The sequence below is a fragment of the Camponotus floridanus genome, unplaced genomic scaffold (assembly GCF_003227725.1).
Source record: "Camponotus floridanus strain SB8 unplaced genomic scaffold, Cflo_v7.5 scaffold41, whole genome shotgun sequence".
Taxonomy (NCBI): Eukaryota; Metazoa; Arthropoda; class Insecta; order Hymenoptera; family Formicidae; genus Camponotus; species Camponotus floridanus.
In genome coordinates, this window is record NW_020229559.1 from 1,293,994 (window position 1) to 1,308,525 (window position 14,532).

General features: G+C 28.9%; 1 protein-coding gene across 7 annotated transcripts in view; it reads right to left on the reverse strand.

Annotated features, from left to right (window-relative positions):
* Positions 1-14,093, reverse strand: part of LOC105256325 (heterogeneous nuclear ribonucleoprotein 27C) — a 36,955-nt gene extending 22,862 nt beyond the window's left edge. For 4 of the 7 annotated variants that reach the window (XR_003123233.1, XM_025411627.1, XM_025411625.1 and 1 more), the window contains exons 1-7: positions 13,918-14,093; positions 12,165-12,372; positions 11,774-11,960; positions 9,017-9,099; positions 7,942-8,332; positions 5,412-5,612; positions 2,447-2,602 (exon numbers count right to left, since the gene is read on the reverse strand). Coding sequence is in view for 5 of the 7 variants with exons in the window: in XM_025411627.1 (XP_025267412.1) it covers positions 2,447-2,602; positions 5,412-5,612; positions 7,942-8,332; positions 9,017-9,099; positions 11,774-11,960; positions 12,165-12,372; positions 13,918-13,955 (1,264 nt within the window). In the remaining 2 variants the exon portion in view is untranslated. The remainder of the gene's footprint in view (positions 1-2,446; positions 2,603-5,411; positions 5,613-7,941; positions 8,333-9,016; positions 9,100-11,773; positions 11,961-12,164; positions 12,373-13,917) is intronic. The other 3 variants (XR_889585.3, XM_011266143.3, XM_011266140.3) reach the window with 1 other exon arrangement.
* Positions 14,094-14,532: the final 439 nt, after the last annotated feature.

Consider the following 14,532-nt stretch of genomic DNA (forward strand, 5'->3'; position numbering starts at 1 on the left):
CTTACTATAACTTTGAATGTATAATATTCAGTACTATATTGTTAAAATACATATCAAACTGTAAAATGTGACACATGAATGGTGCGAAACAAACAATAGTAGATACGAAAAAAAGAAGAACAAAAATAACAGTCGATCGTCTTCCACTTAAAATATAATAATTCTTACATTGTGTTGTGTTTATTCGATGAACGAAAAAAAGAACGTGGACAATGATAAATTACATTATATGAGATCAGATTTTCGATACTTAACGAAATTGTGATTCTTTGTAACTGTAATCTATTAATTATATATCTTTATGTGTGATAAAAGGTCTATTTACTTGATGAATTATATGTATATATTAGTGTAATACTCGCCATTATCGACAAAATAAGACACAACGCGACCCGCTCGATAATTAAACATGAGCATTTCGAGAGCACTCTTCCGAAATATTCCTCGTTTAGATCTATGGTAAATCCTACAGAGTAAATATAATTAAGTCATATATTTAATCAGGTAAACTTTTCAGGTCAATGTCCCCTACCGAGATATATCCATACGATTACAATATATACCCTTCCCTCCACCTTATCCACCAATGATCTTGTTCTAATCATCTAAAATTTAAACACTTATAAGCACATCATCGTACAATATTTCATAATTATCGTCGACAATAATAATAGTGTAATAGTAATAGTGCAGTTGTAGTACTTGCAATAGTAGCAATAGCAATAGTGATAAGAGTATAATAGTATTTGTATATATAGTATAGTAATAATATAGAATTAATTATATATAATAGTAACAATAATAATCGTAGCCTTAAACGTGCCTAATAACAGCTATTATAAATCGGAGGTAAAAAATAAACCAGTTTCCACGTGCATTATGGTATGGCCGAACAGAAGCCAGTCCGACGACCACACTAAGTTCTTATAATACAATTTGTAAAAATATTTATGATTGTTTGTTTTTTTCTTATTATCCCCTCCCTTTCGCACATTGATATTATTTCCAAATTATTTGGAAGAGTAGGAAAGCAGTCGCTAAACTAATTTAAGGAATTAGTCGTAAACAAGAAAGAGTAGAAAAAAAAGGAACTGAGAGAGAAATACGTATTTTTAAGATACTACTAGTGATATGACATAAAAGTAAAAAAGGATGCCCGCAAAAACCGCATCCTACTGAGAGTGTCAAGATTTATGTAGATTATACAATACCATATTAAAATCATCTATACATTTTACACTATTCTCTACAATCGTAGGTCAGCCTGTGATCATCTTACTTAATTATCTGATTAATTATTCTTGTTATCATTTTTTTTTTCTTCAATTATATCCGATATAACAACTATTTAATAAATACAAGATCGTGGAGGGACGAGTGTCTCGAATGTGCAAGTCATCGCGCTGACTTTCCATCGGAGACTATAGTTTAAATATTTCTTTCGTTTATATTCTTATCGTTTGTGTTACCGAAGTGCCTGCTAACGATCAGGAGGTGAACAAGCATCGAAAAATTTATGCTTGTTCGGAAAAGAAATACTCTCCAACTTGAGATCTTATTCACCTCCGTAATAAATGCCATTATATCGATTAAATGATTAGCATTCCTGACTCTTTACGCTCGCTTTTTTTTACTTTACTCATTTACTTTTCTCTCTTCTACAAAATCCACTCATATTATATATTATTCTTATAATATACTTCTACATCGCGCTTTCTTCCCTCTATCCTAGTGCCATACAAACTTCGCTTGCATCATGGGTATCTATTCTAATTCTGTCGAGCTGTTTGTTCTACTTTATTTAATGTAACTTTAAGAGAATTTATTTCTTTATTTTTATCCGACAAGATCATAGGTCGTTTTCGCGAGCGATCAATAAGAAAATCAATATCTGGAAAGAGCCTAAACATTCCTCCTTGATGCTTCCGTTCTCCAAACTTTCTCTTGCACACTTCGATATTATCAAAAAAGATATTTATTTATAAGTATGACCGCTCGCGAACGACGTACTGGCTTGAACAAGAGACATTCTTTGCGTTTTCTATCATCGATTACGCTTGCGAATTTTTCAGCAACTTTTTCAGCAAGTACTTTACAACTCTAATATCGTAATTCTAATTTACAGTTTCTACAAAAATATGTTATGTAGCGCATAATTCCTTAAACAAGATACTTTTTCTAAATAATGGCATTCCTAACGCACATAGGTAAGTAGATAGATAAGTGACGCAAAACGACAAGGAATGTCTCGCATCATAGCGCAGATTTCACGATCAAATACAATTTGCGATTATCTTGAATATGAAGTAAGAAATAACCCACGAGCAAGGCCAAGCCATTCAGCGCATTTCTCCACCATGAGTCAATTAAAATGGTCATGAGGTGGGCCACTCTTTGAAATCAAAGCCTTGCTGACCGGGTTTAGGAGCGCTGGCGGCATACCCACCTTGGTTGCTTTCTCCTCCCTGATACGAACGCTGAGGATAAGTGGTGTCCGCGTAATTACTATAAGCGGAGTACCCAGTGTAATCTGGAGTCTTAGCCGAACTGCTGCTGGATCCGGGCGCACCTGAGCCGGTGTTCTGCCGTGAATACATATCACCTGGAACATTCGTTCGTAAAACATTAAATCATCAAATTCACCTAATCAAAACTTTAAAAACTAATTTCTAATGGTTTCATAAAAGATATAAAAAAATAAGATAAGTTAAAATATAACTATGTTTAAGAGAATATTGCAGATAATTATTTCCAATATGTAATTTACATATATTTTCTTGCACTATTATTTAAATGTTACAATATTGAAAAATCAAAAGAGCAAATATTGAAAAGAATTGTTATTAGAAAACTTAAAAAAAAAAAAAAAATATATATATATATATATATATCTTTTTGTTTACGACTTGCGTAAATTTACCTTATTTTTTTATATCTATCAATATCATAATTAAATGATATAGAAATAATAAAATATTTTTATTATTCAACAAAGCAATATTTTTGCTATTTTTTGTTTAAAACAATATAATAGCAATCGTTTTCTTAAAAATATCCACTAATTAAATGCAATCTTAAAAAAATTTAATAAAAAAAAAATAATTAAGTTATTAATAAATAATATTATTTATACCAATATATCCTCGTAAATATTGAAAACAATAAGATTTTGTTTCATAAACATTTGTGTGTAAGAAGAGTATCTCACCTAGTATGAAATTTTACAAACATATATACATACATTTACTTTTGCTATCCTTAATATCAAAATGTATGAATACATTTCTAATTTTGCTATTTTTAATACCAAAATAAAATCGATACACATATATTGATTTAACTTTACATTCGATTACTTAATCTTATTTTTTCCAAATATTGATTTTTAGAAATTTAGAATCATAAAATAATAATGTATAATTATAACATCAGAGATTTTTTTCAAGTATTTGTAAAATATATAAATCTTACTAAAACTTACATTTTTTAATCAATAAATAAACAATGTATGCTCAAGACATATAATCACATGCATTATATCAAATAACTATAACGATCATCTAGCATAATAATAAATTGTGCAGACTAACTATTTTGATATCTTTAACATCTAAGTTTCTCGAATTATTATACATTTATTCATACAATAATTTTCAGCAATTGTAAAAAAAATTGTCTTAAGTAATAAATATTGTAAAAAAGACATTCACATATACAAGTTGCATTTTCCACAATAAATTTAGATTAAATAAAGTTTTATTTCATTTATGCTTTTATATACGATTGAATACACACCTTTTGTGTGTAACAATAAAAAGCACTAAGGTGAGACAAACATATATTACACACAAGCGAAGATATTAAAAGTATCATACTGATGTTCAGGATCTCAGAGACGAATTTATGTCGGTTGTAATATAATCTCTTTATTTTCTTTTATTATAAAATTTATTTCTATAACTTGACACAAATAATTCGTCATGATTATGAATATTTCTAACAATGGATCATATTTATTATTGTCAATAGAGACATTAATTCGTCGTTAATTAGATAGGACAATGGTAAAGAAAATAAATGGTCGGAAAACATGATTACACTATCCTACATGATAGATAATCATAAATATTAAGATTAATTCTTTTTATATTTTTAATATTTATAAAATATAATAATTATTGTTTTATAACATGCTCTTGGATTTTGAGAAGAGAAGTATCTTCTGAGAATTCTATTCGAAATCTGTTACATGTCTAATACACAGTGTATACTAATCTTTCAATTATAAATATATGCCCAATAAATATGTACTGGCAGGGTACATGCTTCTCGATCATCTACATATAAAAACTTAAGCGTAAAAAAAATAATAACAGAGTAAAAAATTTACAAAGGGAGGAATATTGGGATACATCAGGATTTCTGGATAAAAAAAAATAATCTTAATTTATCGTTTCGGCTCAGAAATTATCGTCTCTCATGCTCGAAGCATAATAATCTATAATATCGTCTAACGTCTAATTACAACATCAGATAATAAAGCAGATACGGAGGTAATAGCGGTAAGCGGCAGTGCATCAAGCATATACAGCAAGCGTTGTTTTCAATTTTAAAGATTGAACAATATGCAACGAGCGTATCTCATTATCCCTACACAATTCAACTTCAAGTAGAAGTTAATATCTACGTGCCGTTTTCCACTTTTGTATCTCCCAGATAATATGAAATTATATCTCACGGATAAGATACGGTGACTTCCGAGCCCTGTATATTATTTGATGTTACGAATGTATGATACAATAATATAAATCTTATTTTATTTCCTTCAATCTCTATAATAACAACTATCACATTGTATCAAATATATCCAATTTTCCACATATTATCAGAGATTCAATTAAGCATAATATGCTAATACAATTTTTGTCATAATAACAAATTACATATTGATAATTTGTGCAGAAGCGATTAATATAGTTTTTAACATTTCGTTTAATGTAGTTACTATCAAGATAGGTTTGTAAGATCTTTTATACATAAAAAATGTAAAAAGATTAATAATTAAATGTAATGTTATAAAGATTTAATTTGTTCTCTCATTAAGCACATTGTGATAATCCAAACACAATTATTAAACTATATTTATAAAAATCGTTCACACAGTTAGCAAAACTTAGCTGCGAGATCTGAAGGAAGTCTATTACATCAGGAACAAACAAATAACGGTAAATATTCTAATTGTTTAAAGCGCATCAATCTTTTCGAAGGCACTAGACATTTAAAATTAAATTGATATAAAAAAAAGAGATTACATAGCTTTAGCTAGGTTCAAAATTAGGTCAAAATGGAACTAATTGCGTTGCCAAAGGGTGGAAAGAGGAGAGTTTGTTTGACTGAGCTTGAAGACTCACCCTGCGGGCCAGAGGGGTTCGAGTTGGAGTTGGGCTGCGAGGAGTTGGGCTGAGGGGGCTGGGGTGGGGGCTGGGTCCCAGGAGGGGGCCCATTCTGTGGCATGTTCCAGGAACTCCAGGAGCCCCCGGGCCCGCCCCCCGCAGCCCCGCCAGTACCCGCCGTGGGCCCGTAGCCCCCTGAAGCGGCCGCCGCCGGCCCACCTGCGATCATCAACCACACAAAATACGTGTCACCGACCGCATATCACACCTCAAATCACTTTTATAGCGCTCTTTTAATTTATATTACTATTATTTTTATCTCTAACTTAAAAGTGTCTTAAGATGTGTCTATTTTTTTAGCGTTGCGTAAAAGAATATTTTTTGTACGATTTAAACGTTCATGCTTGGTTCTCTTAATATTGTAAGGAAGAAGAAGAAAGCGATAGATAAATGATGATAATAATTGTGTATGAAAGTTGCTTTTATAGAGAATATTGCTGTGTTCAATTGTAATAATTATAACAATTGTCAATTGTATTAATTATAATAACATATATATATTTGTGTGTGTGTATGTGTGCTTCTTTATTTTATGACACTTGGTATGACATTTATTATGGAACATAAGCAGCATGTGTTATCATACTCAATGTTAGTATTTGCTATCTAAGCATACTAATTTTAGCATTTTGTGCTTTAATTTGTAATGTTAAAGATAAGTAGATTAAAAACTGTAAGTACTGTTTTAGTGTAAAAGCAGAATCTAAATAAAAAATTGGGAAAGTAAACTTCAATACAGAGACACGTGAAAAAGGATTAAACTTGAAGAGAATCAAGCATAAACGTAGATAAGATAATGAGGTCCAACATTTCGAATATGCATATGTATATGTGTATTACGTCAATCCAAACTAAATGCTGTCTCATTTAAATACTTGAACAATTTAATTAAGTATGTATAATAATTATCACATTTCATTTCTTTTAGTTACTATATACATATACATACATATACATATATGTATGTATATCGCAGATCTCTCGAAGATTTGTATGTATAAAGAATGTCTCTCAAAACCATCAGACATTTTTTTAATAGCAAATTCTCTGACCAATTTAGTAACAAATTTTTCCTTAATAAAAAAATGTTAAGATATCAATAATTCCCGAGTTATAAATACTTGAAAAGAAGAAGCAGATTATACTTTATAAAATTAAAATTAAAATTATAAAATTTATAAAATTAAAATAATTAATAAAATTATATTCTTAAATTAATTTCAAATGAAGTTTATTTTAATTTTAAACTCAATTATACAAAATATATAATAGAAAAAATCGAAAAATGCAAAAAATGTCACATCGCTTGATATTCTCGCTAAAGAAAAGTCGACTTTACATTGATCGAAGAATCTGTTATTAAAAAAAACACACAAAGATTTTGAAATATACATATATATATATATCTTATCTTTTATTATATAAAATTATATTAAATAATTGCAATCTATATGTCATAATAAGAAGTAAAACACTTAAATCTGGACTGACATAATTACTTCTTTTAATTTTCTTTGCATTAAAATTGTATTTTCATACGACATTAACCTCCAGGGGGCATTGTGCAAATTTATCGTATTATACTGAGATTTGTAGATTTCTCATGTTCTTATCTTTTTCTTTCTTCTTCTAACCTCTCCAAGCAGGATGGAAATGGAAGGGAGTGGAGCAGGATTAAAGTTATATTTAGCTAAGATCTTATTGCTATTCCTGAGCATGATATAAACGAAGTTGATATTTAAAATTTTGAAAAAATCGAATTAAACTTAAAATTTTCTAATAGCGCTTTAGCTACATACGTCAGCTTAACATTGTATATTTCGAACGCAAAGTTGATATCAACCTCGTTCACTGTCTCATGTACCCTGTATTAATAAGATACAGTGATAATTTTGTTCAATATTTCAGTACTGCAAATTTCTATTAATGTCCTATGATTCTTTTGTAGTATAATGTAGTACTTATAATTTTCATTTTTGCCATAAATGTTAAAAGTTTAGAAGCATTATTAATCGATAATTTAAATTTTATCAATTAATAATAATCAATTAATATAAAGAGAAGATTTCCTAATTTTAATTTATTAATTGATACAAATAGAAGATATGTTAAATATAATCAATAACGAATTTTTCTATGAAAATATTTTTGACTATCTTGTTTACTAATCAAATAATCGATTATTAATATTTTTATATCGACAAAAAAGAACATACAAAAAGAGAAAGAGAGAGAGCGAGACAAATTTTTTTTTTAAGTACATTACCAATTTTTGTAAAATTTGTCTGTATATCGGCCAACAAGACATTGTTATTAATATTATTATTATCGAGCAAAATGTTGAATTACTTTTCAATGATCTCATACAATCAAATTAATCAAATTGAGAAAAACCTTGATCAACCTTAATTGATTAATATTTTTTATTTAAAATGTTAAAGTGAAGGAGAAAAGAGATTTGAAATTTCGGAATTCTTTCTGAGATTACCATAACTTCCATAGCCCTGGGTAGCTGCAGCAGGTTGAACATTATAGCTGCTACCCCATTGATGCGGTGGCGGTGGCGGAATTTGTTGCTGTTGAGGCGGTCCCGGTGGTGCACCCCAGCCTTGAGCATTGTACTGGGTACTATATCCGGCGTATCCACCAGTTTGGGGACTAGTGCCCCAACCCTGATATTGTTGCATCATATTACCAGGAGGACCCATCGGTCCTCCCATCATAGGTCCACCCATTTGCCCGTTTGGGCCACCCATAGGCCCCATATTCCCAGCCATTCCCATTGGCGGACCACCCTGTTGAGGGGGTCCCCATTGACCCTGATGACTATCATTCATCTTGCTGGACGAGTCTCGTGGTTCTGCGCGTTTAATTTCAACCTGAAAAGAACAGATATCGTGCAAATGATATTATTAGATTGTTTTTTCTTTATCAAGAATGATGAAAAAATTCTAAATTCTAAATTAAAAGTAAATTTTTAAAATAAAATTTAGAATAATAATTAAATATATGTATACGCGCATTTATATATTATCATTTACAATTGTCTTCATAAATTATTATGTTTTAAACTAATAAGAGAGTTACTTTATATTAGTTAATATAATATTCTGCACATTAAGAGACTCATATAATACTCTATTTCTTAAATAAGAGTAATATTTAATTCTAACTATAAAATAGAAAATCATTAATTAAACGGTATACTTATCATATACTAACATGTTTTAATAATAATACTTATATAATAAACATATTAAAAGCAGTTCATACTTAATACTATTCAAATTACAAAAGTAGTTATGTTTCTATCAATTTAATATATAGAGTTTATATATATATACTAATAATTGTATGAATTAATCATAGTAATTATTAAATAAATAATTTATGTGACTAAAATTCCTATGTAATGTTTCTAATTGCAAGAGAACAATACATATTAATAATGTACATATACATATACTTATTTTCTATTTGCCACATAAGATCATATGTCATGATAATATATGATCTTGTGCAGCATCATGGTCACATGGCGATGGTGTATTGATGTGTTATACCTGTTTTCCATTTAGGTTGACAAAATGCTCCGCGACGCATCTGTCCACTGCTTCTTCATCCTCGAAACTGAGAAAGCCGAATCCTGTCGTCCAAACGTGAGAAAGTATAATCAAAAAAATGCTCGCCAAAACAATGCGAGAAAGCAGTTTTTACGATACAAATGTGTAAAAATATACGCAATCCCAAACAGATATTTATATTGTTCAATATTATAATACTTATTAGATAATAAATTTTATCGTTTATTGAATTAATAAAATAATCGCTTTTTATATTGCGCAATGTAAATTTTTCACTAATTCAGTAATTGAGAATGTATGTCTTATCATATTATATATCAATACAGTACAGTACGATACAATCTAGTTCAAATCAAAATTTTGTTCTCAAATGTTCATTTTAGAATTTTATTAATTTAGAAATTTAAAAAACTAATATATATATATATATATATATATATATATATATATATATATATAAATTTAATGCATGTATTTCTACAAAGGATAAAAAGATTAGCTAAAACAGATTAAGAGATTAAGAGAGAGAAATTAATGCCGTATGACTATTGGCTGAGCCCGTTGTCTCGCCTCTTAACTAATTTATTGTCTCACAATAAGATGGAAATATCGTTGTGACTTTTTTTTTATTATTATTAATAAACATTTTTTTATTATTAATAAACTTAATTAGATTTCTTGAATGATACAAACATTTAAAATAATGAAAAATATTACTATATATATCATTATTGTGCAAATTCATAAGTGAAAATTCATAATAACACATACTTTATGACGTATTTATAATCTAGTTTGAAAATTATATTCATATTCAATGTTTTATTATAAAATTAAAAATTCTTTATTAATTTTTCTTATCTTTATTAATTAATATGAATATTATTACACAATTAAGATAATTATAATTCTTAACCTTTAGAATACACATTAATAGAACACACCTAAATAGAAAAACTATATTATTCAAAAATTTTGATAAATAAATAACGATCGCAAATAATGATAACAATTTTAATAAAAAAGAGATTTAAGCTTAAATATTATTTTGTGTATGTTAGATTTATAGCCCATGCTTATTAAACTTCTGATACTATAGTAATTGTCTTCAATGCATTCACTGTCAATAATATAAGAAATTTATATAGAATATAAAATAATTATACTATAATATTATATGTACATTATGCCAAAAATAAAATATGTATTATTAAACAATGAATGCATTTGTTGTCATTTATTTTTAAGATTATAAAATTTAATAGCTTATATATTTTCTACAATTTTGATGATGGCTGAATTTAAGAAACTTTTTGAAAATAGAATATTTTATTATAAAAAATAAGTAGAGAAGAAAAAGAGATAGACCAAGAGAGAGCAAGAGAGAGAAAGAGAGAGATATATATAAAATGACTTCTTGAATGCAACCACCATACATATAAACATAGTATGTAGCCGGAAAATATTTGAAAATAATTGAGAAATGTTTGTATCTAATCTAACAAAAGTACGAGTCACAACCTTATTTCTAAGTATAAGTGATGCTTAGCCAATAGTTTCCAGCTATAAATATAATCATTGAGTTTTACTTTAAAATACATATTATTATTATGTTATTTATATTATTAATATTTTATATTTTTAGATTATATTTTAGAATTTTAATATAAATAATTGTACAATTCTATAAATAATTACAAACGAAAATATAATTACATAAATAAGTTACTTCAAAAATATAGGGGATATCAAACGTATATCTAATAAAAAAATAGAACCACTTACTAATTACATAGCAGACTTAAGCTATGTGTAACTTACAATAGTGTAATTTTAATTTAATTGATAAAGCCTTATATTTAATAAAACTTAGCCAAAACGCATTATATATAAACTGCTTTATTTAATTTAATGTAAAGTACTGCAATGTGTAACATAATCTTCACAAAAAAACAAAATATATTACAAAAAAAAAATTTAAAGCTGAATATTGTAATAATTGCGCAATATTAGATAATTTTAGATTTTATTATTTAATCTTATAATTAGAGAATAAATTGCTTAAAATATTAAAAATTGTTAATTCTTATTGAAATCTTAATAAAACTTTTTACTATACAATAATAATTAATGTGTACCGCAGTCAGAATTATTGATCAGAGAAGCCTGTGCTTTTATAAAATTTTATTGTGTAATAATAAAAAAAAGAATATTTAATTTTCTTTCACATTTATATTCGTTTTTCATAAGGAATAAAATTATTTTAATTAAATTGTATTACAAATTATATATATAAATTATATTAAATTACATTATATACATATATGTATATAATAAATATGGAATCTCTTATATATATTATTTCGTCTATAAAAAAGAAATTCAAGAATTCTGACTAATATTGATAATATCATATATAAAGACGAAAAAATAACTTATCTTATTTTTATATATAGTTCAATAGTTTTCACTATTTATTTTTAAAATTTATAATTTAATTTATAAAGCTAATATTTATAAATTTAATATTTATAAAATTTAAATTTATAATATTGAAAAAAAAAAAAAAAAAAATTTTAAACATATATAAATATACATAGTATCTAAAAAAAAAAAAAAAAAAAAGAAGAAGAAGAATCGAATATACAATCCTAACACAAATACTTAGATAATAATGATGTGAAAACCATCAAACATAATGTATCAATTAATATATAAAAATTAATTTACACTTACCCCTGGATTTCTTCTTTTCCTGATCATACATTATGACTACTTCCATAACTTTGCCAAAGCGGGTAAAATAGGACCTTAAGTCAGTCTCCGTCACATTACTTGGCAAACCACCAAGAAAAACTTTTGGGAAGCCACCACTGCGTTTTGGCTTCTGAAGAGTGCGTGGATTACATGGTTTTGGATCAATCTGTAATGAAATATTAACAAAACATATTTTTTTATCTAACTCTCAAATACATGTATATATAAAGTCATGATTCTATCTTAAGCTTATATAATTGCAATATTATTAAATAAGCTATTTATCAGTATTATCAGTTTTTAAATCTATAATTTATAGAGAAAATATATAAGACATGTACTTCCATAAAAAAAAATTTAGAATACATACTGTACGTCCATCAAGTTGGTGAGGACCATTTTGAAGAACCAGAGAAACATTAGCAGGATCGCTAAATGTTACAAATCCAAAACCTCGACTGCGTCCAGATTCGCTGTTTTTCATAACGACACAATCGATAACTTCGCCATAACGGCCGAAGTAACGTTGGAGATTTTCTTGGGTTGTTTCCCATGATAATCCACCAACGAACAATTTACTAAAATAAGATAAGAAACAATATTTCTTTAATATCGTTAATATATGCATTACGTAATTTTAAAAAAAAATGTAAAAAAATACAGCATGAATAAATAATATCTACATATGATATATTATTATATATTTTATAAATTCACTTGAATGCTTATCTTGATAGAAAAAATATCTTATGATATTTATGAAGCTTAATCATATTCTTCGATATTTTTACCTTTTCATATTTTCAATAAAAAGAAATAATTTTAAATAAAAAAGAAGTAAAAGTGTGTATATATGTGGATTTTATTTTCATATTTTCTGAAATTCATATTAAGTCAATTTAACATTTAAATTAAAACTTTTAATATAATAAACACAACAATTATATATTATAGATACTCATAATAATTTATATATGTTTATAAAAATATACAAATTTGTTATATAAATGTATATAAATCTTATCAAATGTGAGCATTTTAAAAATGTAATAATTCAAATTTTGGAAATATAACGTGTGTGTATGTGTACAAATATAAATATCATAATAAAAATTTTATTACCATAATAAAAAAGTAAGTATACAATTTCATTTTATGTGTATGTATGTCCTCAAAAATTTATACATAATAAAAAACTTACTTTAAGGAATTTTCTAATTCCATCAAGTACTTAATTTTTAAAAACAGGCATATGTGCGTATTAATTTCTTTAATAAAAAAAATATAAAAATACACGTACATGCTTATACACGAAATATAATGATTCACATTGTTAATAACGAATAAATACCAACTGTCTGAATTTTTCTTTCTCTCTATTATTTCAAAAACTCGATTAGACTTCTTATTCTAACAGACATCTACATGTTTACATGTATTCTACTCTACATAAATATTTGTAACACTCTACATAAATATTTGTAATATTCCACATTAAATTACAAAGGCAAATTATAAAGATCCTCCAGAAACGGACGATGCAAGCCATCCAGTCTATCGGGAATTAGAGCATAAAAATAGAGAAAGAGAAAGAGAAAGAATCGAGCAGCCTGCGAACGCGAGCGAGACTGCTTTCGCGATGCTGCCATAAAAGAATGTGCCTATGCGATAGGCAGGGGAGGGATGAGGGGGGGAGAAGGGGACTCTAGATATTCGCGATCACGATATTCGAAGATCCAACGAAAATCGAACGACACGAACACGCCGAGTCGACTTCACCCGGCGAATCTCGCGACGAAGACGAGTCATGCATCATCGCTACCGTAAAAAAAAAGAAAAAAAAAGAAAAAAAAGAAAAATGCCAGCGTATCTCCCGACGAGAGGCTCGTCTTGGCTCTCTCGATAGCGGCAACGAGGGACACCAGGACGAGGCTCGAACGGGAAGACGAGGTGCCGAGGAACGAGCGTGAAAAGGGGATCGTCGAGCGAGATCGCGACGACGCGAAAATGGGGCCCTCGCGGTCGACGAAAAAATAATGGCCCCGCGACGAGAACGGCGCGGTTCTCTCTCCCCGTGGGAGGGACGGCGACGGGAAATTCACGGCGCAATTTACGGTACTCACCCCTTTTCGTCGTCGTCCATTTCGGTCTTCACTCTCATAATATTTCACTTAAAACTACGTGAATGCTGTCTATTTTAGGGCGCGAGTGGGAATATGGCACGATGCTTTAGCGCGGACGAGGGTAATGGCTCCGCACAACGCGACGTCGGGAACAGAATGTAAACGTAACGAAGCGACGCGCGTCACTTCCGCCGTCGACACGCCGCTAGTCAAGTCGGCGACCGAATGGCCCAGGAGCGTCGCTGGTGGCGCCACCGGGCCAAATTTTTCATCCGCGTCGTCTCGACGAATCCTCGCTCCCGAGCCCACGACATTGATCGTGCATCTTATCGCGAAAAAAAATCAAATATCGCGCGAATTAATGTACGTGCGAATTGACGAAAATATATATAATATTGCCCCTCATCCTGAGCGGCTCACGTTGCTTCCCCCTCGCTATGCACGATACTGAGAGAAATAACGTTCATTCGTCGCGTGCATATGTATATATTTTATCTGATATTTATAACGTATATTCATTACACGCTCGCGAGTAATGATTTACGATTTCGAAGCGATCCGGTGTCTACGTAACGAGAGCGCAAATTTTAAAAGGTTACCTGAACTCGCAGTTAT